At 36.9% G+C, this 27,577-nt stretch overlaps 1 protein-coding gene across 2 annotated transcripts; it reads left to right on the forward strand.

The window, feature by feature from the left end:
- Nucleotides 1–745: 745 nt before the first annotated feature.
- Nucleotides 746–27,289, forward strand: LOC131943330 (recQ-like DNA helicase BLM). 2 transcript variants are annotated; one of them, XM_059303378.1, is made up of 27 exons: nt 746–853; nt 16,877–16,932; nt 17,451–17,598; nt 17,722–17,798; nt 18,090–18,208; nt 18,462–18,511; nt 18,685–18,753; nt 18,923–19,040; nt 19,170–19,261; nt 19,457–19,605; nt 20,570–21,450; nt 21,760–21,963; nt 22,119–22,237; nt 22,443–22,556; nt 22,752–22,850; nt 22,978–23,126; nt 23,410–23,547; nt 23,661–23,790; nt 24,027–24,222; nt 24,405–24,592; nt 24,801–24,921; nt 25,114–25,331; nt 25,678–25,807; nt 26,104–26,295; nt 26,382–26,548; nt 26,640–26,710; nt 26,888–27,289. In XM_059303378.1, the coding sequence occupies exons 2-27, from the start codon at nt 16,910–16,912 to the stop codon at nt 27,042–27,044; spliced, it is 4,119 nt and encodes a 1,372-aa protein (XP_059159361.1). In that variant the 5' UTR covers nt 746–853; nt 16,877–16,909; the 3' UTR covers nt 27,045–27,289. The 2 variants fall into 2 exon arrangements, with proteins under 2 accessions (XP_059159361.1, XP_059159362.1); XM_059303379.1 differs by lacking the exon at nt 18,685–18,753.
- The last annotated feature ends 288 nt before the right edge of the window (nt 27,290–27,577 follow it).

The raw sequence follows: 27,577 nt of genomic DNA on the forward strand, positions 1-27,577 counted from the left end.
TGCCGACCCTTCGAAATTTACTTTTTTCCGCAGAAACCTCCCAAGGAGTATTCTCATCATCATCCCAAAGGCTGTAATGCATAAAAGTCAAACACGTAGACAGACTTTCATTTTTATAAGCACAGATAGATTACCAATAGCTATTTTTAGAAATGTAACTTTCTGACGAAACTCAAGATTTGTGCTAAAAGGTATTACGAATCACTTTTTTTTTAGAACGGTAAACCCATCTCACGCAATGTTTGTTATAGAACTTTTATCGTCAAAGGGAAACAACAAAGTTAATATTCTATGCAGAATAATCTGAGCCTGATTACTTCCTTTTAATTTTCAAAATTCAATGATATCTATTATTTTTATTCAGGGGATGTCGGGGGCGTTTTTGAGCCTTCTGTCTGGGGGTCGTGATTTTGTTTTTCTCCCCGCAAAAACCTTTTCAAAGTTTAACGGTGAAGTGATGAAAGGCACATATCAATACATCTAAGGTCTTTTAATTTTTTTAAAACAGTAGAGCCTAACGAAATTTTTTATTTATTTTGCTTTTTATGTTTAATTTAAATTCGGGTCGATTAACTTTTTGAAACATTTAAATAGTACTTTAACAACAATGACAACAAATTTATGGGATAAATAATTTAAAATGAAAATTAGGGCCTAGATCTAGATTCTATATTGTTGTAATAATTTTTGTTTCGTAAACGTCGCTTATTTCCGGGAACATATTTTCTATTTAGCATCAGGGGCGGTAGAAAATAAACAAGAAAATAAAAATTCGCCGGTGTAAAAATACTTAAAACTTTTAAAACTCCACAATAATCTACCTCTAGAATCTAGATTGAGCTAACGAATTGAGGTAAATTAAGATGATATTTATCTATTTCCCCCATTTAGTTCTAGATCTAGACTCTATATTAAGTAAAACTATAGTTTTTTAGACTCTAGGCCTAGTTAATTTTATTAAATATTAAACTCAGAAACTGGCCTGGTACTTTGCAGCTTTTGTGATGATTTGATGACGTTTTTATTTTTTAACGATTTTTTTTTTACTTAGGCTTCTAGAGTATTCTAGACTAGATCTAGATCAGATCTAGAGATCTAGATAGATAGAAATAGAGTCTAGATCTAGATCTACTCTAGCTAGATCTTGATTTTGTACTTAGATCTAAGTATAGTTAGTATAGTATAAGGGCTATAATACTCAGCCCACTGTGAATAGTGAATACTGAATAGCAACGGCAATTCCCACTCAGCCCACTGCTATCAGCAGCTCTGTTTATGAACTTTTGGGGAGTTTACTGAGTTTAGTAACTTAGGCCTAAATCTAGATTTCTATTTATTTAGGCCTACTATTAATATTATTTAGTAATATTTGGGCCTATCATATCAGTATTTTAGTATTTTTAATTTTTAGTATTATTATCAATCAGCAGACCTAGGCCTAAACTAAAGTCGAAATTCTTATTTAGTTTCATGCAGAGGCCTTCTAAAATAGGCTAAGTAAAAGTAAAATAGGACTGGGAATATCTTGCAATTAGAGATCTATAATAACAAAACCCCTAGGATTCCATTGAACCTAGAAATCTAGGTTAAAGATCACTGATCTAGATTTGAGTTCTATAAAATCTAGATCTCTAGGCCTCTAGTATAGACATAGTACTTGATCTAGTATAGTTTAGTTGTGTACTAGTTATAGTATCTAATCATCTAGATCTAGAATCTAAAATTTGATTCTAACTAAACTCACTAGAATCTAGTGTGTAACGTCCCCTATCTATCAGCCAGATAGAAGGTGAACGTCCCCGGATTCTTTTTTCGGGGTCATATGCAAATGCCTTACGGCCTAAATGGATGAACACTAACACAACGACACACTAGGGCTCGAATTCGATGTCTAGGGAAAACTAGTGATACTATTGTAATTAACACTCATCCAATCTACATACAACCTTTAATAAGCGAACACAGTTGTGGCAGAACACAAGGTTAAACTAGATAAAATATTTAATGTATAAAATATCAAAACCCAACTTACAGAGTGTAGGAAAAAACACTATCACAGATTTCTACACTGCCTAAAAAAATAGCCACAGGCCACACAACACTGCTATAGCTTCAAGAATTACTTGGCGACAAGTAATATTATACTAGAAGACTAAATCAACTTAAGAAAGCGTAGCACACACAGGACTCAAGTTCTCTCACGTTCAAATGGTCAGAATCTATTGCCGGACAATATGGACGGCCTGGTATAGACTGTTTGATCAAGGTAGACGGCCCGATCAAGGTAAACTGCCTGCGACAAGTCTCAAATGGAGACTCACAGATCACTCAAGGCCACTTGAGCTACTGTTCTCGTGCTGGTTGTGTTTCCTATGGTGTGACACTTTACGTGGTTCTAACCACTAGGCCACTAGTGGTGTTCCTAACCACTATGCCACATTACTCGGCAGCAAGCCGAGTTTCTAAGCCACTAGACACCATAGACTCTACTCAGTTTCTCACCGAGTATTCGACCCTCGGCCGCCGCCGTGGCGCGCCGAGATCCTAGCCATTGAGCTATGGGGTAGTCATCTGACCAGAATCATTCAATCAGATCTTAATGGAAAATTTCTATGTCTTAGACCCCTTAATAAGTCAGTGGAAAAACCCCGGTTGTTGCACAATCACTCCATATAAGGTATTATACAATGTCAAAATAAAAATAGAACCTGACTCGACCTAAGTAGGTCACATCCCCTCCCTTTTTGGAAGTGACAGATAGGTTCCACAAAAACATACATAAGGAACCAATCTGGCAATGAAATAAAAAAAAATGTTTTACAAATGTAGGCAATCAAAATCATAATTCCAGATGAAAATATCCCTGAACATAAAAGGGAAGTAACTCAAACTTTTACAATTAGTGAAAGGGAAGTAACCCTTCAAAAGGTAATTATACATCAAAATCCCTCAGAAAAGGGTATTACAAATATTTCCATGTGGATATTAAAAGTGGTAAACCCGCCAGGGTAAGACCTTTATTTCAATGACTAGCTACAATATCAATTGAGTCATCTGAGACATTTTATTATAAAAGATTACATAGAATCAAAAACCACCTTTAATTAAGGTTCACCTGAAAATAAACAAAATATTCAATAGAATTGGAATTTTGTAAAAATCAAAAATCATACCACTCATTTTCATGTGAAAACACAACACCAGTGCATGGTCCCAATGAACCACAAAACATGTCACATGATCAATGTGTGCAACAAGATTTTACATCCTTGACAAACAATCAGCCACAACATTATCACTACCCTTAATGTGTGAAATTTCCAGATTAAAATTTTGGAAATATAAACACCATCTCAATATTCTTTGATTTGTCTGTCCTAACTTAGAGGTAAATTTCAGGGGATCATGGTCAGAAAACACTCTGACTGGATTGGTTGAAGAAGAGACATAGACTTCAAAATGTTGTAATGACAAAACCAAAGCTAAAGCTTCTTTTTCAATAGTAGAGTAATTCTTTTGGTTCTCATTTAACTTCCTGGAAAAAAAGGCAATGGGATGGTCAATTCCCATGTTGTCTTCTTGAAATAGGACTGAGCCAATGGCTAAGTTGCTAGCATCAATGGCAAGTTTAAAGGGCTTGCTGAAATTTGGTGCAGCCATAACAGGAGCATTAGATAAAAATGACTTAATGGTTAAAAAAGCTTCTTGACATTTATTTGACCATTCAAACTCAACACCCTTTTTCAATAATGCAGTAAGAGGTTCAGCAATAGCTGAAAAGTTTTGACAGAACCGCCTATAGTAACCAGCCATCCCAAGGAACTTCTTGATCTCTTTACAATTTTTGGGAGGTGGTAACCTTACAATAGCCTCTACTTTAGCTTCAATGGGCCGAACTTGGTTTGTTCCCACTTGGTAACCCAAATAGGTAATTGAAGCTTTACAGAAATCACTTTTATGTAAGTTTACAGTAAAATTCACTTCAGACAATTTTCTAAAAAGGTTAGTCAACTGAACAATATGTTCTTCAAAAGTATTAGAAAATACAACTATATCATCTATGTAGGCCTCACATTGGTCTATGTCAGCAATGACAGAGTTAATGACCCTCTGGAAAGTTTGACCAGCATTTCGCATACCAAAGGGCATACGTTTGTATCTATAAAAACCATTAGGGGTTACAAAAGCAGATATTTCTTTTGCACGGTCAGATAAGGGGATTTGCCAGTATCCTGAAAGTAAATCAATTTTGGAAATTATCTTAGCCTGACCAACTTTATCAATAACGTCTTCTATCCGAGGTAATGGATAGGAATCAGCTTTGGTGAGCGCATTTACCTTCCTAAAGTCGGTCACAAACCTGAAAGATCCACCGTCTTTCGGTACTAGGAGACATGGGGAACTCCAGTTGCTGAAACTGGGCTCAATGATATCATTCTTGAGCATATAATCAATTTCATCTTTTATCAAAGCAGCTTTTTCCGGGTTAACTCTATAGGGGTGTTGTTTGATGGGTTTTGCGTCACCTACGTCTACATCATGAGGTGGAACCTTCGCTTCTTTGGGGACATCCCCAAAAATAGAGGGAAATGTCTCAAATAACTGAGACAATCTATGGCTTTCCTCTGTGGACAAATGCATAAGGTGGACATTCAAATTATCTAAAAAGGAAGAATTTACCAATTTTGGGGGTTTCAATTTATCATGTATCACATCATCAGAAACATTTGAACATACAGGTAAAGTAATTTTAGCTGTGGAATGAAAATTGTTACAATTATCATAATACTTTTTCAGTGAATTAACATGATACACTGTCTGTTTCTTTCTTCTGTCGGGCGTATTGACAACATAGTTCAAATCACTTAATTTTGAATGCACAGTAAAGGGTCCACAATATCTCAAGGATAACGCATTGTTCAGATTAGGCACTAGCACAAGAACTTTGTCGCCTGGATTGAATGTTCGTTTACAAGAACTCTTATCATACAGTCCTTTCATTCTCACTTGGGCCCTTCTTAAGTTCTTGTGAGCCATTTCGCACACGGCTTTCAGTCGAACGTGAAAATCATCAAAGTTTTCCACAGGATGAACGCTGGTACCTGTCCACTGTTCGTGGATCAGCTTCAGGGGACCTCGGACAGAATGTCCAAACACAAGTTGAAAAGGAGAGTAGCCTAAAGAGTCCTGGACACAGTCCCTCGCAGCGAAAATAATCCAAGGAACAGTCTCATCCCATTGGGTGTTACTGTTAGCGAACGTTCTTAGCATGGTTTTGAGGGTTTGGTGGAACCTCTCAAGTACGCCTTGAGACTGAGGGTGGTAGGCTGAGCTGGTGATGTGGGTAACGCCTAGCTTGGCTAGTGCTTCCTGAAAATGGTGACTGGTGAAGTTGCTGCCTTGATCTGTTTGCACGATTCTAGGTAATCCAAAGGTAGTGAAGAACCGGGTCATGGCTCTGACTACAGTCTTTGCCTTAATGTTCCGTATGGGAATCGCCTCGGGAAAACGGGTACTTGAACACATAAAGGTAAGTAGGTACTCGTTGCCCGCCTTGGTTTTAGGCAAGGGACCTACACAGTCCATGACGATTTTAGAAAAAGGTTCTTCTAATACAGGAATCGGACTCAAAGGGGCCTTAGGAATTGTCTGGTTTGGCTTTCCGGCCAACTGACAGTTTGTGCAACTTTTACAGTAACGCGACACATCATTTCTCATTTTGGGCCAAAAGAACAGTTCTTTGATCTTCGCCGTCGTTTTAGAGACTCCTGGGTGCGCTGACATTGGATGGTCATGTGCCAGCTTAAGTATTTCATGCCGATAAGGTGGAGGGACCCACAGCTGGTTTTTACCCAACCATGGTTCGGCTGGTGAGGCATTCACTGGTATAGCGCGACGAAAGAAGAGGCCGTTCTCGGAGAAATATTCTCCATCGTCAGATGAGAGAGATTTTTCGACCGTTGCTTTGAGTTCCGCGTCGACTTGTTGAGCTTTAATGATGTCTTCCTGAGATATTCTCAGGGGTAAGCCCAGGCTTGTGTTTTCTGGAAGCATAGACTCCAGTTTGGGAGTTGAATTTCTTGACGATGATGGTAGGTGTGGTTCAGACGTTGTGTCAGCCAATTGTTTGGTTTGGCTTCTTGTCACCGCGCATGCAGGATACAGTTCATTATCATTATCTGGAACTGTTGACAAAGGGTCTGAAACCGTACAGGGGTATACTTTGCTTCCCGCAAGGTCATTCCCTAGAAGTAGGTGTACTCCTGGGACTGGAATACTATCTATCACACCTAAAATGACCTCACCTTCGACGAGATGATGTTTCAGGGCAAACTTGTGTAGAGGGACTACAGTAGATTTTGTCCCTACTCCCTGGATAATGGAAATCCTTCCAGTGTTCGTTTCGGGTGTAATGTCCATTGAACTTTTCAAAAGAAGTGATTGTGACGCTCCTGTGTCTCTTAGGACGGTGATATTCCGCTGAGACAACGGATCACCTGGTTTGCTAATGATGGCTTCGGCAATAAAAGATGAAAAGTCAACTTTTCTCGATCCCTCGAGATCGGTAGACTCGGAAGAAACTGGATGGTGGCGAGAACAGTCAAAATGTGACTGCACATAATGTGTGGGGATTTGACTACCTTCTTGCGGACACTTAGGGTTAGAGTCCTTTAGAATTCTAGAGTTCATAGTTAAACTGGCTGCTTGAGGGGATAGAGTATAGTGCGCAGAAGTACGCACCACCTCTCTGTTATATTGACGACGTTTGTAACAGTCCTTAACAAGATGACCAGGTCTTTTGCAGAACTGGCATACCGCTCGACGATTGAGAGTTGATCTTGGGTTCTCTCTGGACTGTGATGCCTTCAAGTGTTGGCCAACAGGAGGATTGCTGCCAAAAAGGGGAAGCACGGGGTTGAGGCGGTTTCCTGACACTGGTGGTTTCTTATGCACCAACATATATGTGTCAGCCGACTCAGCAGCCTTCCGGATGTCAATTATCTTGTTATCCAGTATGTGTAGTCGTATCTCTTCAGGCAGGGACGTTAGGAATTCTTCCCTTAGGATAAGTGACCTGAGTTTCTCAAACTCAGAAACTTCCTCAGAGTGTAGCCACCTTGAGAATATTTTCTCCTTTTCAAAGAGAAATTCCACATATGATTGAGTGGGTAACTTGCGGAGTGTTCGGAATTTTATCCGATAGGCCTCGGGCGTCAGTGCGTAGGCCTTCAAAATGGCAGTCTTGACCAAACTATAGTTATTTTGAACGTCGTGAGAGAGTGCCTGGTATGTTTTTGCAGCTTTCCCAGTAAGGACCGAGCTCAATAAAGCAGTAATGGAAGTTTCGGGCCATTCACATGTCTTCGCTAAACTCTCAAATGAGTTAAAGAAAACGACCAAATCTGTTTCATCAAATTTAGGAACTAATTTCCCAAATTTGGCAATCACTTGCCCTACCGACAACTTTTTTGGATCTACCAGAGAAGTGACATCACTAACTTGACCAAATTCTGATTCCAACCTCCTCCTATCTAAAGCAATTTTAACCTCTAACTCCTGTTCTTTTAATGCCTTCTCTAAAGCAACTTTCTCCTCACGGAGTAACACACCAGCCAACAAACTTTCATCAAATACCCCTTCATTAATAAAATGAACAACAATTTTATCCCTCAACACCTCTGACTTCTGCGTAACAGAATAATCCAATTTCAATTCCTTAACAAGACTAATCAAAACTTTTCTACTCAACTTCTCGACCTCCTCAAAAGTGGGATTAGCCAAAAAAGACTCCATAACACTAACTTTCAAAAACACAACAAGCCTAGATTCACTAACTTAACACTGAGCGTTGGGCCGTGTACTTGACCTCTTATCGTGACACGTCTGGCTGTTGACCTAGATACCTCTAGGCTTGCGCGCGCTGTAAGAACACGGCGCACTGGATAGAAAAACAACCAAATCAAACTAAACTTAGTGCTTACTGATATAACCAACAACTGGAACGACAGATTAAATCCCGGACGAGCCCCCACTTTGTAACGTCCCCTATCTATCAGCCAGATAGAAGGTGAACGTCCCCAGATTCTTTTTTCGGGGTCATATGCAAATGCCTTACGGCCTAAATGGATGAACACTAACACAACGACACACTAGGGCTCGAATTCGATGTCTAGGGAAAACTAGTGATACTATTGTAATTAACACTCATCCAATCTACATACAACCTTTAATAAGCGAACACAGTTGTGGCAGAACACAAGGTTAAACTAGATAAAATATTTAATGTATAAAATATCAAAACCCAACTTACAGAGTGTAGGAAAAAACACTATCACAGATTTCTACACTGCCTAAAAAAATAGCCACAGGCCACACAACACTGCTATAGCTTCAAGAATTACTTGGCGACAAGTAATATTATACTAGAAGACTAAATCAACTTAAGAAAGCGTAGCACACACAGGACTCAAGTTCTCTCACGTTCAAATGGTCAGAATCTATTGCCGGACAATATGGACGGCCTGGTATAGACTGTTTGATCAAGGTAGACGGCCCGATCAAGGTAAACTGCCTGCGACAAGTCTCAAATGGAGACTCACAGATCACTCAAGGCCACTTGAGCTACTGTTCTCGTGCTGGTTGTGTTTCCTATGGTGTGACACTTTACGTGGTTCTAACCACTAGGCCACTAGTGGTGTTCCTAACCACTATGCCACATTACTCGGCAGCAAGCCGAGTTTCTAAGCCACTAGACACCATAGACTCTACTCAGTTTCTCACCGAGTATTCGACCCTCGGCCGCCGCCGTGGCGCGCCGAGATCCTAGCCATTGAGCTATGGGGTAGTCATCTGACCAGAATCATTCAATCAGATCTTAATGGAAAATTTCTATGTCTTAGACCCCTTAATAAGTCAGTGGAAAAACCCCGGTTGTTGCACAATCACTCCATATAAGGTATTATACAATGTCAAAATAAAAATAGAACCTGACTCGACCTAAGTAGGTCACATCCCCTCCCTTTTTGGAAGTGACAGATAGGTTCCACAAAAACATACATAAGGAACCAATCTGGCAATGAAATAAAAAAAAATGTTTTACAAATGTAGGCAATCAAAATCATAATTCCAGATGAAAATATCCCTGAACATAAAAGGGAAGTAACTCAAACTTTTACAATTAGTGAAAGGGAAGTAACCCTTCAAAAGGTAATTATACATCAAAATCCCTCAGAAAAGGGTATTACAAATATTTCCATGTGGATATTAAAAGTGGTAAACCCGCCAGGGTAAGACCTTTATTTCAATGACTAGCTACAATATCAATTGAGTCATCTGAGACATTTTATTATAAAAGATTACATAGAATCAAAAACCACCTTTAATTAAGGTTCACCTGAAAATAAACAAAATATTCAATAGAATTGGAATTTTGTAAAAATCAAAAATCATACCACTCATTTTCATGTGAAAACACAACACCAGTGCATGGTCCCAATGAACCACAAAACATGTCACATGATCAATGTGTGCAACAAGATTTTACATCCTTGACAAACAATCAGCCACAACATTATCACTACCCTTAATGTGTGAAATTTCCAGATTAAAATTTTGGAAATATAAACACCATCTCAATATTCTTTGATTTGTCTGTCCTAACTTAGAGGTAAATTTCAGGGGATCATGGTCAGAAAACACTCTGACTGGATTGGTTGAAGAAGAGACATAGACTTCAAAATGTTGTAATGACAAAACCAAAGCTAAAGCTTCTTTTTCAATAGTAGAGTAATTCTTTTGGTTCTCATTTAACTTCCTGGAAAAAAAGGCAATGGGATGGTCAATTCCCATGTTGTCTTCTTGAAATAGGACTGAGCCAATGGCTAAGTTGCTAGCATCAATGGCAAGTTTAAAGGGCTTGCTGAAATTTGGTGCAGCCATAACAGGAGCATTAGATAAAAATGACTTAATGGTTAAAAAAGCTTCTTGACATTTATTTGACCATTCAAACTCAACACCCTTTTTCAATAATGCAGTAAGAGGTTCAGCAATAGCTGAAAAGTTTTGACAGAACCGCCTATAGTAACCAGCCATCCCAAGGAACTTCTTGATCTCTTTACAATTTTTGGGAGGTGGTAACCTTACAATAGCCTCTACTTTAGCTTCAATGGGCCGAACTTGGTTTGTTCCCACTTGGTAACCCAAATAGGTAATTGAAGCTTTACAGAAATCACTTTTATGTAAGTTTACAGTAAAATTCACTTCAGACAATTTTCTAAAAAGGTTAGTCAACTGAACAATATGTTCTTCAAAAGTATTAGAAAATACAACTATATCATCTATGTAGGCCTCACATTGGTCTATGTCAGCAATGACAGAGTTAATGACCCTCTGGAAAGTTTGACCAGCATTTCGCATACCAAAGGGCATACGTTTGTATCTATAAAAACCATTAGGGGTTACAAAAGCAGATATTTCTTTTGCACGGTCAGATAAGGGGATTTGCCAGTATCCTGAAAGTAAATCAATTTTGGAAATTATCTTAGCCTGACCAACTTTATCAATAACGTCTTCTATCCGAGGTAATGGATAGGAATCAGCTTTGGTGAGCGCATTTACCTTCCTAAAGTCGGTCACAAACCTGAAAGATCCACCGTCTTTCGGTACTAGGAGACATGGGGAACTCCAGTTGCTGAAACTGGGCTCAATGATATCATTCTTGAGCATATAATCAATTTCATCTTTTATCAAAGCAGCTTTTTCCGGGTTAACTCTATAGGGGTGTTGTTTGATGGGTTTTGCGTCACCTACGTCTACATCATGAGGTGGAACCTTCGCTTCTTTGGGGACATCCCCAAAAATAGAGGGAAATGTCTCAAATAACTGAGACAATCTATGGCTTTCCTCTGTGGACAAATGCATAAGGTGGACATTCAAATTATCTAAAAAGGAAGAATTTACCAATTTTGGGGGTTTCAATTTATCATGTATCACATCATCAGAAACATTTGAACATACAGGTAAAGTAATTTTAGCTGTGGAATGAAAATTGTTACAATTATCATAATACTTTTTCAGTGAATTAACATGATACACTGTCTGTTTCTTTCTTCTGTCGGGCGTATTGACAACATAGTTCAAATCACTTAATTTTGAATGCACAGTAAAGGGTCCACAATATCTCAAGGATAACGCATTGTTCAGATTAGGCACTAGCACAAGAACTTTGTCGCCTGGATTGAATGTTCGTTTACAAGAACTCTTATCATACAGTCCTTTCATTCTCACTTGGGCCCTTCTTAAGTTCTTGTGAGCCATTTCGCACACGGCTTTCAGTCGAACGTGAAAATCATCAAAGTTTTCCACAGGATGAACGCTGGTACCTGTCCACTGTTCGTGGATCAGCTTCAGGGGACCTCGGACAGAATGTCCAAACACAAGTTGAAAAGGAGAGTAGCCTAAAGAGTCCTGGACACAGTCCCTCGCAGCGAAAATAATCCAAGGAACAGTCTCATCCCATTGGGTGTTACTGTTAGCGAACGTTCTTAGCATGGTTTTGAGGGTTTGGTGGAACCTCTCAAGTACGCCTTGAGACTGAGGGTGGTAGGCTGAGCTGGTGATGTGGGTAACGCCTAGCTTGGCTAGTGCTTCCTGAAAATGGTGACTGGTGAAGTTGCTGCCTTGATCTGTTTGCACGATTCTAGGTAATCCAAAGGTAGTGAAGAACCGGGTCATGGCTCTGACTACAGTCTTTGCCTTAATGTTCCGTATGGGAATCGCCTCGGGAAAACGGGTACTTGAACACATAAAGGTAAGTAGGTACTCGTTGCCCGCCTTGGTTTTAGGCAAGGGACCTACACAGTCCATGACGATTTTAGAAAAAGGTTCTTCTAATACAGGAATCGGACTCAAAGGGGCCTTAGGAATTGTCTGGTTTGGCTTTCCGGCCAACTGACAGTTTGTGCAACTTTTACAGTAACGCGACACATCATTTCTCATTTTGGGCCAAAAGAACAGTTCTTTGATCTTCGCCGTCGTTTTAGAGACTCCTGGGTGCGCTGACATTGGATGGTCATGTGCCAGCTTAAGTATTTCATGCCGATAAGGTGGAGGGACCCACAGCTGGTTTTTACCCAACCATGGTTCGGCTGGTGAGGCATTCACTGGTATAGCGCGACGAAAGAAGAGGCCGTTCTCGGAGAAATATTCTCCATCGTCAGATGAGAGAGATTTTTCGACCGTTGCTTTGAGTTCCGCGTCGACTTGTTGAGCTTTAATGATGTCTTCCTGAGATATTCTCAGGGGTAAGCCCAGGCTTGTGTTTTCTGGAAGCATAGACTCCAGTTTGGGAGTTGAATTTCTTGACGATGATGGTAGGTGTGGTTCAGACGTTGTGTCAGCCAATTGTTTGGTTTGGCTTCTTGTCACCGCGCATGCAGGATACAGTTCATTATCATTATCTGGAACTGTTGACAAAGGGTCTGAAACCGTACAGGGGTATACTTTGCTTCCCGCAAGGTCATTCCCTAGAAGTAGGTGTACTCCTGGGACTGGAATACTATCTATCACACCTAAAATGACCTCACCTTCGACGAGATGATGTTTCAGGGCAAACTTGTGTAGAGGGACTACAGTAGATTTTGTCCCTACTCCCTGGATAATGGAAATCCTTCCAGTGTTCGTTTCGGGTGTAATGTCCATTGAACTTTTCAAAAGAAGTGATTGTGACGCTCCTGTGTCTCTTAGGACGGTGATATTCCGCTGAGACAACGGATCACCTGGTTTGCTAATGATGGCTTCGGCAATAAAAGATGAAAAGTCAACTTTTCTCGATCCCTCGAGATCGGTAGACTCGGAAGAAACTGGATGGTGGCGAGAACAGTCAAAATGTGACTGCACATAATGTGTGGGGATTTGACTACCTTCTTGCGGACACTTAGGGTTAGAGTCCTTTAGAATTCTAGAGTTCATAGTTAAACTGGCTGCTTGAGGGGATAGAGTATAGTGCGCAGAAGTACGCACCACCTCTCTGTTATATTGACGACGTTTGTAACAGTCCTTAACAAGATGACCAGGTCTTTTGCAGAACTGGCATACCGCTCGACGATTGAGAGTTGATCTTGGGTTCTCTCTGGACTGTGATGCCTTCAAGTGTTGGCCAACAGGAGGATTGCTGCCAAAAAGGGGAAGCACGGGGTTGAGGCGGTTTCCTGACACTGGTGGTTTCTTATGCACCAACATATATGTGTCAGCCGACTCAGCAGCCTTCCGGATGTCAATTATCTTGTTATCCAGTATGTGTAGTCGTATCTCTTCAGGCAGGGACGTTAGGAATTCTTCCCTTAGGATAAGTGACCTGAGTTTCTCAAACTCAGAAACTTCCTCAGAGTGTAGCCACCTTGAGAATATTTTCTCCTTTTCAAAGAGAAATTCCACATATGATTGAGTGGGTAACTTGCGGAGTGTTCGGAATTTTATCCGATAGGCCTCGGGCGTCAGTGCGTAGGCCTTCAAAATGGCAGTCTTGACCAAACTATAGTTATTTTGAACGTCGTGAGAGAGTGCCTGGTATGTTTTTGCAGCTTTCCCAGTAAGGACCGAGCTCAATAAAGCAGTAATGGAAGTTTCGGGCCATTCACATGTCTTCGCTAAACTCTCAAATGAGTTAAAGAAAACGACCAAATCTGTTTCATCAAATTTAGGAACTAATTTCCCAAATTTGGCAATCACTTGCCCTACCGACAACTTTTTTGGATCTACCAGAGAAGTGACATCACTAACTTGACCAAATTCTGATTCCAACCTCCTCCTATCTAAAGCAATTTTAACCTCTAACTCCTGTTCTTTTAATGCCTTCTCTAAAGCAACTTTCTCCTCACGGAGTAACACACCAGCCAACAAACTTTCATCAAATACCCCTTCATTAATAAAATGAACAACAATTTTATCCCTCAACACCTCTGACTTCTGCGTAACAGAATAATCCAATTTCAATTCCTTAACAAGACTAATCAAAACTTTTCTACTCAACTTCTCGACCTCCTCAAAAGTGGGATTAGCCAAAAAAGACTCCATAACACTAACTTTCAAAAACACAACAAGCCTAGATTCACTAACTTAACACTGAGCGTTGGGCCGTGTACTTGACCTCTTATCGTGACACGTCTGGCTGTTGACCTAGATACCTCTAGGCTTGCGCGCGCTGTAAGAACACGGCGCACTGGATAGAAAAACAACCAAATCAAACTAAACTTAGTGCTTACTGATATAACCAACAACTGGAACGACAGATTAAATCCCGGACGAGCCCCCACTTTGTAACGTCCCCTATCTATCAGCCAGATAGAAGGTGAACGTCCCCAGATTCTTTTTTCGGGGTCATATGCAAATGCCTTACGGCCTAAATGGATGAACACTAACACAACGACACACTAGGGCTCGAATTCGATGTCTAGGGAAAACTAGTGATACTATTGTAATTAACACTCATCCAATCTACATACAACCTTTAATAAGCGAACACAGTTGTGGCAGAACACAAGGTTAAACTAGATAAAATATTTAATGTATAAAATATCAAAACCCAACTTACAGAGTGTAGGAAAAAACACTATCACAGATTTCTACACTGCCTAAAAAAATAGCCACAGGCCACACAACACTGCTATAGCTTCAAGAATTACTTGGCGACAAGTAATATTATACTAGAAGACTAAATCAACTTAAGAAAGCGTAGCACACACAGGACTCAAGTTCTCTCACGTTCAAATGGTCAGAATCTATTGCCGGACAATATGGACGGCCTGGTATAGACTGTTTGATCAAGGTAGACGGCCCGATCAAGGTAAACTGCCTGCGACAAGTCTCAAATGGAGACTCACAGATCACTCAAGGCCACTTGAGCTACTGTTCTCGTGCTGGTTGTGTTTCCTATGGTGTGACACTTTACGTGGTTCTAACCACTAGGCCACTAGTGGTGTTCCTAACCACTATGCCACATTACTCGGCAGCAAGCCGAGTTTCTAAGCCACTAGACCACTAGACACCATAGACTCTACTCAGTTTCTCACCGAGTATTCGACCCTCGGCCGCCGCCGTGGCACGCCGAGATCCTAGCCATTGAGCTATGGGGTAGTCATCTGACCAGAATCATTCAATCAGATCTTAATGGAAAATTTCTATGTCTTAGACCCCTTAATAAGTCAGTGGAAAAACCCCGGTTGTTGCACAATCACTCCATATAAGGTATTATACAATGTCAAAATAAAAATAGAACCTGACTCCACCTAAGTAGGTCACAAGTGTAACTGAATTACTAGACTAGATTTAGATTCTAGACTGATTTACTGAGTAGATGATGTTTGGAAATTTTATTTAAAAAAAAGAATCACAAGTCATGTTTCAATATAAAAAAAAAATAAAATGTAAAAAAGACACTAGTACCGGTTGTGCTAACCCCGGGTTCAAACTCGGCGCTCCAGGTCTATGAACTACAGTCTACAGCTGGTACATTGTTGACACCGAATGTGTTGAGGATAGGAAAAATAAGCATTTTCATTGATTTTCAATCACAAGATGAAAAATTCAACCTGCGATACGCATAGTCACTTCATTACGGGCCACGCTCTGCGAGACTTGTAGTCACTTCGAATAATAACTAGTTACATCTATGATGATTAGGTAGTGTATTAAATCTAATGTAATATAGACCTACTAGGCCTAAATATTAATTACTAAATATAGTGTGAGACAGATAATCTACTAACTTAGTAAATTACTGAGTACTAAAAGTAACATAGACATCTAGATCTAGAGCCTAATCCCCCAAAAGTGATGACTAACAGAATAACACTTCTAAATACAAACTAATGAAACTTAAGAGAAAGTATTTATCTATTTTAAGTAATTTAAGAGACACATAGAAATGAAAGTCCCAAAATGCAACCCCCCCCCCATTATTGCATAGTTCCACCCACCCCTTGAAATAACAACCATTTGTTTTATATTTTCACCATTTAATGCAAAAAAATATATGATGCTTCACATTCATTTCATGACCCCCTCAGACACACACACATACCTACACCATTTACTTTATCACGACTTAGCACACAAAAAAATATGGATGACGCGAAGGGCTAGTTTTGTTCTTAGGGGTCATCCATAAATGACGTCACACTCGTAGGGGGGAGGGGGGTCTGTAATTTTGTGACGATGTGTGATGAGGGGGGGGGGGGGATCAGATGTTGCGACGTCACATTTTTGCATTATAAAAAAGCAATGTTAGAAAACGAATTTTAGACGTTATTTCGCGTTTTAGATAACTGTTTTAATAAATTGTAATAGTTTAGACAAGATTTTGGAAAAATATTGATGTTTAAAAAAAATTCAACTGCAATTTTGAGGGGGGTTGTAGGTTGAGGTGTGACATCATTTGAGGGGGGGGGGGGGGGGGGTCTGGCTTTTTGTGACGACGTGTGACGGAGGGGAGGGGGGAGGTAAAAATCGTCCATAAAAGTGTGACGTCATTTATGGATGACCCCTTATATCATAATCAGCATCTACTTATCAAGTATAAAATAAAATATTAGTATATTTGCCATTTTTAATTAAGGATTTACTTGAAAAGAAAGTATCCTGTTTTATGAAGCATAATTAGACCTAGTTTTAAAAAAACTTTTAAATCTTCATTATACAAATAATTAACTTGCTTTAAAGTACTTGCAAAAATATGATTTAAAAAAAATGTTTTTGCAAAGCTATTTTATTAAACTTCTGTTTATTTCTCTGACTTCATTTCTCTTGTTGGTGTTTAACCAAAACTATAGACTATAAGTAAGATTTTAAGTTTATTTAGTTATTTATATTTTAATTTCAGATTGGTAAATTGAGTGCAACATATTTAAGCACAATGTCTAAAGCAACATTCAAAGGGTAAGTTTTAACAAAACCTAGCATAGCAAATGCCATTATTTTATGTACTTTAGCTCAAGTAGAAGCTGTACACTTGACTATTTCTAATATTTCTCATGGAAATGGTTTATCGCTTAGAATCTAAATCACTAAACAAAAATCATGATACTAAATCAAAAGCTAAACCTGAGGTGAACCAACAGACTGACATTGCTAGTTTAATATGGTTCAAAGTACCACAACATTCAACAATTAGCTCCAACAAGTTTTACTGTTTTTTGTTACCTGTAAAGACTCTTCCAGGTAAATATTAATAAGCAGTTACTAAAAGTTTCTTGCTAAAACACAATACTTCTTCTTACAACTGACTTAAAAAATATTTATTTCTGGTTGACTTTTGTATTTCCAATAGCTTTACTAACTCAACAACTGACTTAAATATATTCATCTTTGATTGTCTTCATTTTTTCAATAGCTTTACTACTCTTACAACTGACTCAAACATATAGATCTATGATTGACTTTCATATTTCTAACAGATTTACTTTTAAGAAGCTGCAACCTGGAGCCAGTCCTTCACCTTTGCCATTGTCAAGACCTAATGTTTCTGGGGTTATAACCCCTGCTCCTATCTTTCAGACAAGTTCTATAAATAAAGTTTCCTCTCAAACTCCAGTAATTCCTAAGGTATTTCATTAATATATTCTTTCGTGACCTTCTATTTTTTGTTTAAAACTGTTAATTTGCTAACTTTGTTATCATATAAATTAATAAATAGAGATTTATTTAAAATATCTTTATTTGCGATAGAATGAATTAGTTCAAACTCCAGTTTCATCTTTTGTAAAGAATAGACCAGTCGCTGTGGCAGCCATTAAGCCTCAAAGGTAAGTTTGTTTTCATTTGAATATTTGTTAAATTACTTAAATAAAAGCTGTTTAGCTAGTAAACAGAGCTGCCTGTCAAAGTCTAAAAATGTCTTTAGCTATTATAGTAAAATGTTCAAAGTGTTGTAAATATATTATTACTACTACTAGATTTATAACACCTGTAGAAGATTGTTCATTTTCTTATTTATAATGCATTTAAAAGCTTGTTATTATTAAGTTCTTTTAAAAAATATATTTTACTATTAAGCCATGCTAATATTTTACTAAGCAATTTTTTAAATTTGCTAGGCCAAAAAATAGTACTGAATCATCTCAGAGTAAAATTGTCTCGAAAAAAATATTGGATGACATACCCATAGAGATATTTGATGATGATGATGACTTTGAACCTCCTTTATTTTCACAAAGTAAGCAAACTTTAAGCTCAATAAACATAGTTTTTGTTGAAATTTCATTTATTTAATTTTTAGGTCAGTTTTTTTAGCTGGATGGTTGTATATAGTTTATTAGAATTAATTGGTACAATCTGAAGACTGTACTATTATGTTGAAAGAGAAAACAATAAATAAATAATTTACCATTTTTATGCATTATATGTTATGTTTTTCTTTGTAATGTTTTGGTATACTCATACAATTTTTGTTCTGATGTATCAATTAGAAACTCCAAAATCCTATTCAACTCCTGTGTCAGCTAAATCTCCAAAACAGGTAAACACATTTATTTTCTTTCCCCTAATTTCCTGTTGGTTTTTAATGACTGGCTAAAAATTTCATTCTTCTTTTAAAAAATGCTTTTTATTTATTTATTTTTTATTTGTCTATTAAGTTTTTTACTAGTTTTTTTAAAAATTATTAACTAGAAGTTATTTTCTCCCAATTAGAAATTAGGGGCATTAAATATTGCTGAAGTTATTCCAGCCACACCAGAAAAAAAGGATAGTTTACCATATGTATGTTTTTTATTATTTAATTTGTTTGAATCAGAGTACATTTAAAAACATCTTTAAAAGAGACAGATGTTTCTAATTGAACTTAACTTATGAGATATATTACCCAAACCTTTAAGATTTATACTACAACAGTTGCAATACAATTTAAAATTTTTCAATTAAAATTTAGGCTGAATCTGATGAAGAACTTTGGCCTAAAGCAAAAAGACACCGTCCAAATAAAATAATAGATAGTGATGAAGAAGATGATCCTCCCAGTCAACCAACTTATCAGTTATCACGCCCAGGTGATTTTCCTCATATTATTTTTATTTTTATTTTTTTCCTTTATTGTTTTGGCTATTTTGAGACATTTGGCTTATACTACTTATAGCATCATATTATACATAAAATTGTCACATTTTAATTTTGTGCAGAACAAGTGAATCAGCTTTCTGTAGCAGAATCAGCAAAACCACTTTTAGACATTTGTCAACATCCTTTGCTTAAAAAAATAAACTCTTCCATGGTATGTTATGAAAATATTTGTAATAATTTTTCTTAGAAAAAGTTACAGTAAGCAGGGGAATAAAATTTTGTAACATGAGATTGTTGTATCAATGAATAAGGTAGTATAAGCTGTATAACTTCTGTCAATAGGGTCATTCTGTTTCTACATCGATGTAATTCAATGCTTAGTTTTATTACATTTTATATTTTTCAGCTCACTGAAAATGAAATTTTTCAACTAAGAGACATTCTTTTACAAGTAGTTGACGAAGTCTGTGAGATTGTCTGTCAAATCAAGACGGGTGACCTGATGAAGTTTGTTTCCTCAAATCATGAGAGGCTTCAAAAGCTTCTTTTTGTGCGGTGAGAAAAATATTTAAGTTTTTTTTTTACAGATTTTCCAAGCAAACTTAGTTTGCTGATGTCCTCTTCTGGTCATGTCAAACATTCTTAATTCTCTCTTGCCTGATCTTTTTCATGTAATTTGTTCTTTTACTTGTTGCCTCTACTATTTTATTTTACACCCCTATATATTGATATATATATATTTTCCCTCTAGATTTTTATGGTAATGTTAAGCTTCCCCTTCAAACTTTACTATCTATCTATCAAAATACATATGGTAGTTCATATGTAATAAAACCTATGTGTCATTTATAATTATGGCTAAAAGTTCTATTACTTAGTAATAACCTAGAGCCTTGTAACCTTTTACGTAGATATTTTCATTTAAAAAATTGAATTACACACCTTGGCATACCACAATAAAAAAAAATTACCTCTGAGTTCTTTGATGGTGTTTCAGATTGCAGAAATGTGTAAACTGTCTTTGTGGTAATTTTGTATTTAACCATTATTAAAAAATAACTATTTACTGTGGAAAAATTAGCTTTTCTTCTAAGTAAAGTAAGTAAAAAAATTCAGAACTAACATATTATAGGTCAGATAAAGTGGAGCTCATCTATCTCAATAACCTCAGCATGTGAAGGGATTGTGTGGTCAGCACTAGCCATGTCAACCATACTATACTTAACTAAAGCCAGGTAGTCTCAATGATGTCCTACTGACCTAGGAACCAAACTAGAGACTTGTTGATGTTTGTTCAGCCACTGCATCCCTAGATCTGTATCTAATATACACTTGTATCATGCACCCTACCTTCTGCCTGTTGTTTTTTTTTATTGTCATATTACCCCTCCTTCATCTTTCTATGCAAAATGTTTTCAAGGAAATTTCAACTGCATTAGTTATTTATATTTTTTTTCAATATCTCTCCACTGTTTTGTTAAGTTTTATAATACTATTTTTAAATGATTTTATTCTCCAGAAAGCAGATAAAAGATCTTGGAACTGTTGATGTGGAGAAAGCTCTAAAAGAAGCCAACAAATCCCACCCAAAAGTTTCATCACAAGGCAGCCATTCTGTAACCAGAACAGATCAAAGTATAAAAACTGGCACAGAATTGAGACCCCCCATCACACCTTTCAAGTTTCTGAACACTCGAGTAGAAGTGAAATCAGACAACACAAACAGACAAGGGAAAACTTCCTCCACTCCTAGGGTCCCATGTGGTGATAGCTTTTTTGAAAACCAGTTTGATTTTTCTGCATCTTTCAAAAATGAGTCTTCTAATCTGAGCTTAAATACATCTCAGTCTTCCTGTGGGGTGAAATCTATGCAAGACATGAACCAAAGCATAGATCTCTATGAGCGGGACTATGAAGATGAAATGGAAGCTGCAAACATGATAGATAGGAACTTGTCCCAGAACAAAACTAACAGTAACAATATGATGGAGAGGAACTTGTCTCAGAACAAAACTAACAGTAACAATATGATGGAGAGGAACTTGTACCAGAACAAAACTAACAGTAACAATATGATGGAGAGGAACTTGTCTCAGAACAAAACTAACAGTAACAATATGATGGAGAGGAACTTGTCCCAGAACAAAACTAACAGTAACAATATGATGGAGAGGAACTTGTCCCAGAACAAAAGTAACAGTAACAATATGATAGATAGGAACTTGTCCCCGAAAAAAGCACACAACAGTGATAGTAGGCCCTCAGTTGGGCAGAAAGAAAAATCAACTCCGTCAAAAAGCAATATGGTCATTAAAAAGTCAGTAACGGACTGTGTTTCAATTACATCTAATGAGGATTTTAGTGATTACTTAGAGACATCTTTCAAACAAAATGCTGAAGGTTAGTACATGTTTAATGTCAATGTCAAAAATAGCAACATGTTTTTGTTTTCAAATTGTTTTTTTATTGACATCTCATTATTTATTCCCCTAATTCACTAAAACTGATCATGGTCATTGTGAAATTGACAATGATTCTCATTCTTTATATATGGACTATGTCCCTGAGTTCACTTAAACTAATCATATTATGGTGAAATTGACAATGTTTCTCATGTTATGGTGATATTGACAATGTTTCTCATGTTATGGTGATATTGACAATGTTTCTCATGTTATGGTGATATTGACAATGTTTCTCATTCTTTAGATATGGACTATGTCCCTCAATTCACTAAAACTGACCATGATGATGGGGAATCTCCAGAGTTTTCAGGCATGAACTTTGACCACAGTTCCACCTTGTTGAACATGTTTCATCAAGTCTTTGGATTGAAAGAGTTCAGACACAACCAGCTAGCCGCCATTAATGCTGCGCTTTTAGGGCATGATTGCTTTATTCTAATGCCAACAGGTCAGATTCTAGAGCTTCTTACTTTTTTCATATTAGTTTTTTTTTTTTTTTGGTTTGAACAAAAAATTTTTTAGTTTGTCAAACTATTTATTTTGAGAGTTATTGCCCCTTGCTTGTATTGATATGTATCCACCTGTTGTTGTAAATGATTGCAGGAGGAGGAAAAAGTTTGTGCTATCAGCTTCCTGCTCTAGTTACAAATGGTGTGTCTATCATCATCTCTCCATTGAAAGCCCTCATTCAAGACCAGACACAACGACTCTTATCTCTGGATGTAAGTTGATCGTTTCATGTGTCATCTCTATCAGACTAAAATAGCAGAGCTAAAGCTTAGTTATTTATGTTGTTTAATCTGACAGACATATATTTTATAATTTGGTAAATATCAGCTTTATTAAAATATTATGATTAAAAAAAAATTAATCTTAACATATTTGCATATGTATTTATTTAAAAATGTTTTTACTGTAATGTCTTAGATACCAGCAGCATATTTATCTAGTGACGCTGACACCTGCCAAGCTCAGTCTGTTTACAATGGGTTGTTTCAGAGAAGCCCTGCCTACAAGTTACTTTATGTTACTCCTGAAAAGGTAACCGTTTTTTAACAGGAGTCAGTTAGTAAAACTTATTTTATTTTTTATTACATTATTGATACAATATGCTTTTGTTTTTGCATTCTGATGTTTTATCAATGTAGAAACAAAACACTTGCAATCACTACTATGTTTTTCAGGAAGTTTTTATTTTTACTTTAGTAAACAATGAAATTATCAATTGATCCTCAGCTTTCAGCCAGTGAAAAACTTCTAAATTGCCTTGACAATCTGTTCTGTCGCAAACTTCTAACACGTTTTGTCATAGACGAAGCCCACTGTGTTAGTCAGGTTAGTAGAGTCTGACTGGTCAATGTAATGTTTTTAGTGTTAAAATAAAGTTTTAAAAAAGGCGAAACCACTTTTCAAAATAAATATCCTTAGTGAGGATTTGACTGATAAAAATGTACATCTGTAGTGGGGGCATGACTTTCGTCCTGACTACAAAAAACTGAATGTACTGCGCCAGAGATTCCCAGGAGTTCCCATGATGGCACTTACTGCCACAGCTACACCAAGAGTTCGGCAAGACATCATCCATCAACTGGCTATGACCAGTCCCAAGTGGTAAACCTCTTCTATTTCCTCTACCAGTTTTTTAATTAGTGTGTTATTTTATGATATCACTGATGTACAAGTCTCAGCTGTTTTAACATCTTAAAAAAACATTTTGTTTAATAAATATACTAGAGTTTTAAAATACTATTGCTTATTAATTGTATTTAACATTTCTACTCTCAGAAACCTCTTGAGGTTGTTAATGTAATAAATGTGTGTGTAGCTCTTGTCATTACATTACAACAAAATATAGTGTTGATTCAGACCTTTGGTTTTTCCTCTAATTGCTCAGGTTTATGCAGAGTTTTAACAGGCCAAACTTGAAGTATACTTTACAAAATAAAAAGCCATCAAATGCTACAGCTGATGTCATAGAAATAGTCAAATCTAAATTTCCTAAAGATAGTGGCATCATTTATTGTCTTTCAAGGTAGGCCAAACCTTTAGCTCTCACTTTCAACACCCATTACACAAGACAAGTATAAATTATAAAATCATTAAGTGGTGTAGCTACTCTGACGTAACCTAAATGTATCCTGCCAGGAATGAATGTGACAACGTGGCAAGTGAGCTGAGGAAAGCTGGCCTGCAAGCCGCTGCCTACCATGCTGGTCTAGATGACAATGTCAGGGCCATGGTCCAGGAGAAATGGTTGAATGATGACAACTGCAAGGTACTCAGACAACATCATCCTTCTTTGTTGCTTCAGCAAGACCACACACATGTTCATTGTTATTATAATTTCAACAATCATTATATTAATTTTTATTATGAATTCTACAATCATTTTATTAATTATTATTATTAATTCTACAGTATTTTTATTCATTGTTGTGATAATTTCTACAGTGATTTTATTCATTTTTTATAATAAATTCTTCAGTCATTTCTACATATCCTCTGCCTCAGATCATCTGTGCAACTATAGCGTTTGGTATGGGTATTGACAAAGCTGATGTGAGATATGTCATCCACTACTCGCTGCCCAAGTCAGTGGAGGGCTACTACCAGGAGGCTGGGAGGGCAGGCAGGGATGGCATACTCTCATACTGTATCCTCTTCTACACCTACCAAGATGTCAAGCGATTACGGAGGATTATAGAAAGTATTTTTTTTATATTTATCTGTGTTTAGAACTTTCTGCCTTTTAAATATTTTTTACTTATAAAACTGTTCAAAACTATTTTAAAAAATAACTAAGTAAACATAATTGTCTTCTCATATTGAATAAAACAAATAGGAAAAACTAGAAATTGTAAATTAAAAAAATATTATTTATATTTCCAGTGGATCAAAGTGCAAACTTTGAATCCAAGAGAGTCCACAATGACAACTTGTTTCGAATGGTGAGCTACTGTGAGAATGTGACAGACTGCAGGAGGTGTCAAATCTTACAGTACTTTGGTGAATGCAGCTTTGATCGCAACATGTGCGCCAGCATCAAAGGAGCTCTTTGTGATAATTGTGATAACAAGGTAATTCAGTGTCAGCATCTTTTCAATTGTACAGGCCAATTTTTTAATAAAAAATTGACTATTATCCAAGTTTAATTAAATTCCCTAATTTAAAAAAATGTAACTCATAGTTTTTTATATTCTTGCCATTGAAGTTGACAAAATTAAAAATATTTGAAATATACTTATTGGTAATATAACTGAATTTGGACCATATTTTTGTTGGCAGGATTCATTTGTTCAGCGTGACGTAACAGCAGATGCCAAAGAAATTGTCAAGTGTGTGAAAGAACTCAACTCAAACGGACGGTCAAACTACACGCTCATCCATTTTGTGGAGATTTTTAAAGGTCATTTGAAACAAAAATTACTTTTTTCTTTTTTTTCTGCACTTATTTCTTTTTATTCAGTCTAATTACTTCTTCACTAATTACTTTTTATAATTATGAAAATAACTTATTATTCTGCACAAATTACTATTTATTATACACTATACTATTCAAGACTGCGCTGTTTAAAAAAAACTTGTACTCTTTACCAAGGCTCCAACAACACAAAAATCCAAAACCTAGGACATGCCAAGCTGGCACTACACGGCAGGGGTAAAGACTGGGCCAGAACTGATGTGGAGAGACTGTGTCGCAAGATGGTCATAGAGGGCATTTTAAAGGAAGACATTCATTACACTGCCCAGGAGCACGCAGTCAGCTACGTCAAACTTGGGCCACGGGCTATTGACTTGATGCAAAATAAATTAAAGGCATGATTACTAAACAATTTTCATATCCCTTAAAAAAACTTTAAGAACATTTTACAGGCTTTATTATCAATAGTTTCATAATGATATTGATTTTAGCAATGTCTGGGTTTCAATAACTTCATAATTAGAATGATTTTAAAAATATGCAAAATTCAGTAACTTCATAATTATACTTAGTTAAACATTTTTTAAGCCTCTTTAGCTTTATAATTATATTGATTTTAAAAAATGTCTAGGCTTAAATTGCTTCATATTGGGAATGATTTTAACAATAGAAGTTTAGAGTATTCTAGTTGTTAATATAAAAAATGGAATTGATTTTTAAAATAATTGTATCTCTTACTAGGTGGAGATAGCCATACAAGGAGGACGGCGTCGTATGGATGTTGCTAAAGTTGGATCTGAACCAAAGAACAGTCGGGAGAAATTAGAAATGGAGTGCCTCACTGAGCTCAGAGCTAAAGCCAAAGAAATAGGCAAGTCACTCTTAATGTTGTACAGGCCCATTGCAGTGTTTATGGAGTGATCACTCTTTAAGTTTTCATACATCTGAGAAACAAAGTATTTCCCCTTTCAAGATCAGTCTTCCTTATTGTAATTGCTACCTGTAGGGTACTTATTTAAGTTCAATGGGCTCACAGGCATCAAAAAGATCATTCCTTGCTATTTAATCCCAGAGCAAGTTCCTAGCTACACCAGCTTTTAATCCCAGAACAAGTTCCATGCTATACCAGGGCATTAGATCTAACTTTTCACCTCTGTCACCTTTCAGCTGCTGAACACAACATAAAGAACTATGCAGTCATCTTCCCAGAGAGCGCTCTCAAGCAACTGGCCCAGCGCACTCCCATCACACGGGAGGAGATGATAGAACAGATTGACCACTTCAACGCCACCATCATAGACAAATACCAGGCTGAAAGACTGCTGGAGATAACTCTCAAATACAGCATTGAACTTTCAGGTAGTTATTACCTTATGGTTTAAGCCAGGATGTGATTGCTTGGTTAGATAGATCAAAGTTTTCATCTTTTTATGGCCATGTTTCAGCACTTATTGAAGATGATAGTGAGGACGACACTAATACAAAAGGAGGTGGTGGGGAGTGGACGTCCAGCTATTTTGAAGAAACTTCGACTTCCAAAAGAGGGAAGGGACAAGGCAGAGGGAAGTTTGGGAAGAAGCAGTTTTGGAAGAAGGGCAAAGGTGGCACAAAAGTATGTCATTTTTATCTCACTGATTAAATTTTAATTTAAGTAAAGATAACTGTTTCATTCTAAATTATGATACAAATTGTTATTTATCTAGAGTGGTAAAGCTAAAAGCAGAAAGTCAACAGTGACTAGTGGGAAGGAAAGCCAAAAGAAAAAAGTTGACCTGTAAGTTTATATGTACTTTATTTTTTACAACTCATAAATTCTCTGTTTAAACTAATACGGTTTTTTATTTTTTAAGTACAAAGGTTTGTTAACATTGTTTTAAAAATTCTGATTTGTATTTGTGAAGCTAGGCTAACTTTATGGTGCATACAATTTTGAGTTTTTTAATGGTTGTAGCTCCAGCATGAAACAGTTTCACTACAACAAGGCAGCAACTGCAGGCAGCAGTTCCTCGGTCCCAAGAAAAGCTCAGCCAGTCACTAAGTCAACCCTTGGCCTGATGCCAGCGCCCAAAGCTAGATCCTTTTTGTCAGGCTCGTTTATGGTTGGATAATTAACCTAATCTCTTTTAATAGTGAAGGAAGAATTACAATAATGTGAAGCTCCCAATTTATAACACACACACATGGGCATTTTTTTCCTTCGGTTGAATTATTTTGCATTTAAATGGGTATTCAATTTGTTATTTTTGTAATTATATATGGATTTTACTGTGAAAAAATAATCTTTTATTGTTGATTGTACAATAAATATTTTAAACTTCGTTGTATTTTAATGCAAAGGTTCCAGCAATTTTAGCTGAAATGAGTTAGACTTGTTATATGCATTTATAATTGTTGATTTTTAAACTTTCAATTTGTTTGTAAAAACAATGCAATAAATTTACTATTAATTATCTCCAAGCTTTGTTCTGTTAATGCATGCTTCAGTTGGGTGAGGTAAAGACAGAGGCTCCTGTCTTGTTGGTCAACTAAATATTACAAGAGTTATCTGCTGGCCTTGATGGTCAACTAAATATTATTAGAGGACTCATCGTTAGTCTGTTTCCCACGCGAATACTTGTAAACTCCATACAGTGTAAATAAT

Source organism: Physella acuta, unplaced genomic scaffold (genome assembly GCF_028476545.2).
Source record: "Physella acuta isolate Inbredline_101_S28 unplaced genomic scaffold, ASM2847654v3 ptg000453l, whole genome shotgun sequence".
In the NCBI taxonomy this organism is placed as follows: Eukaryota; Metazoa; Mollusca; class Gastropoda; family Physidae; genus Physella; species Physella acuta.

Excerpts from the sequence above, each read along its gene's own strand:
- LOC131943330 (XM_059303378.1), top strand. The coding sequence starts at position 16,910 with ATGTCTAAAGCAACATTCAAAGG. Across the intron at positions 18,209-18,461 it reads ACCTCCTTTATTTTCACAAA|AAACTCCAAAATCCTATTCA; the intron begins GTAAGCAAACTT and ends TGTATCAATTAG. Across the intron at positions 24,593-24,800 it reads GTGATAATTGTGATAACAAG|GATTCATTTGTTCAGCGTGA; the intron begins GTAATTCAGTGT and ends TTTTGTTGGCAG.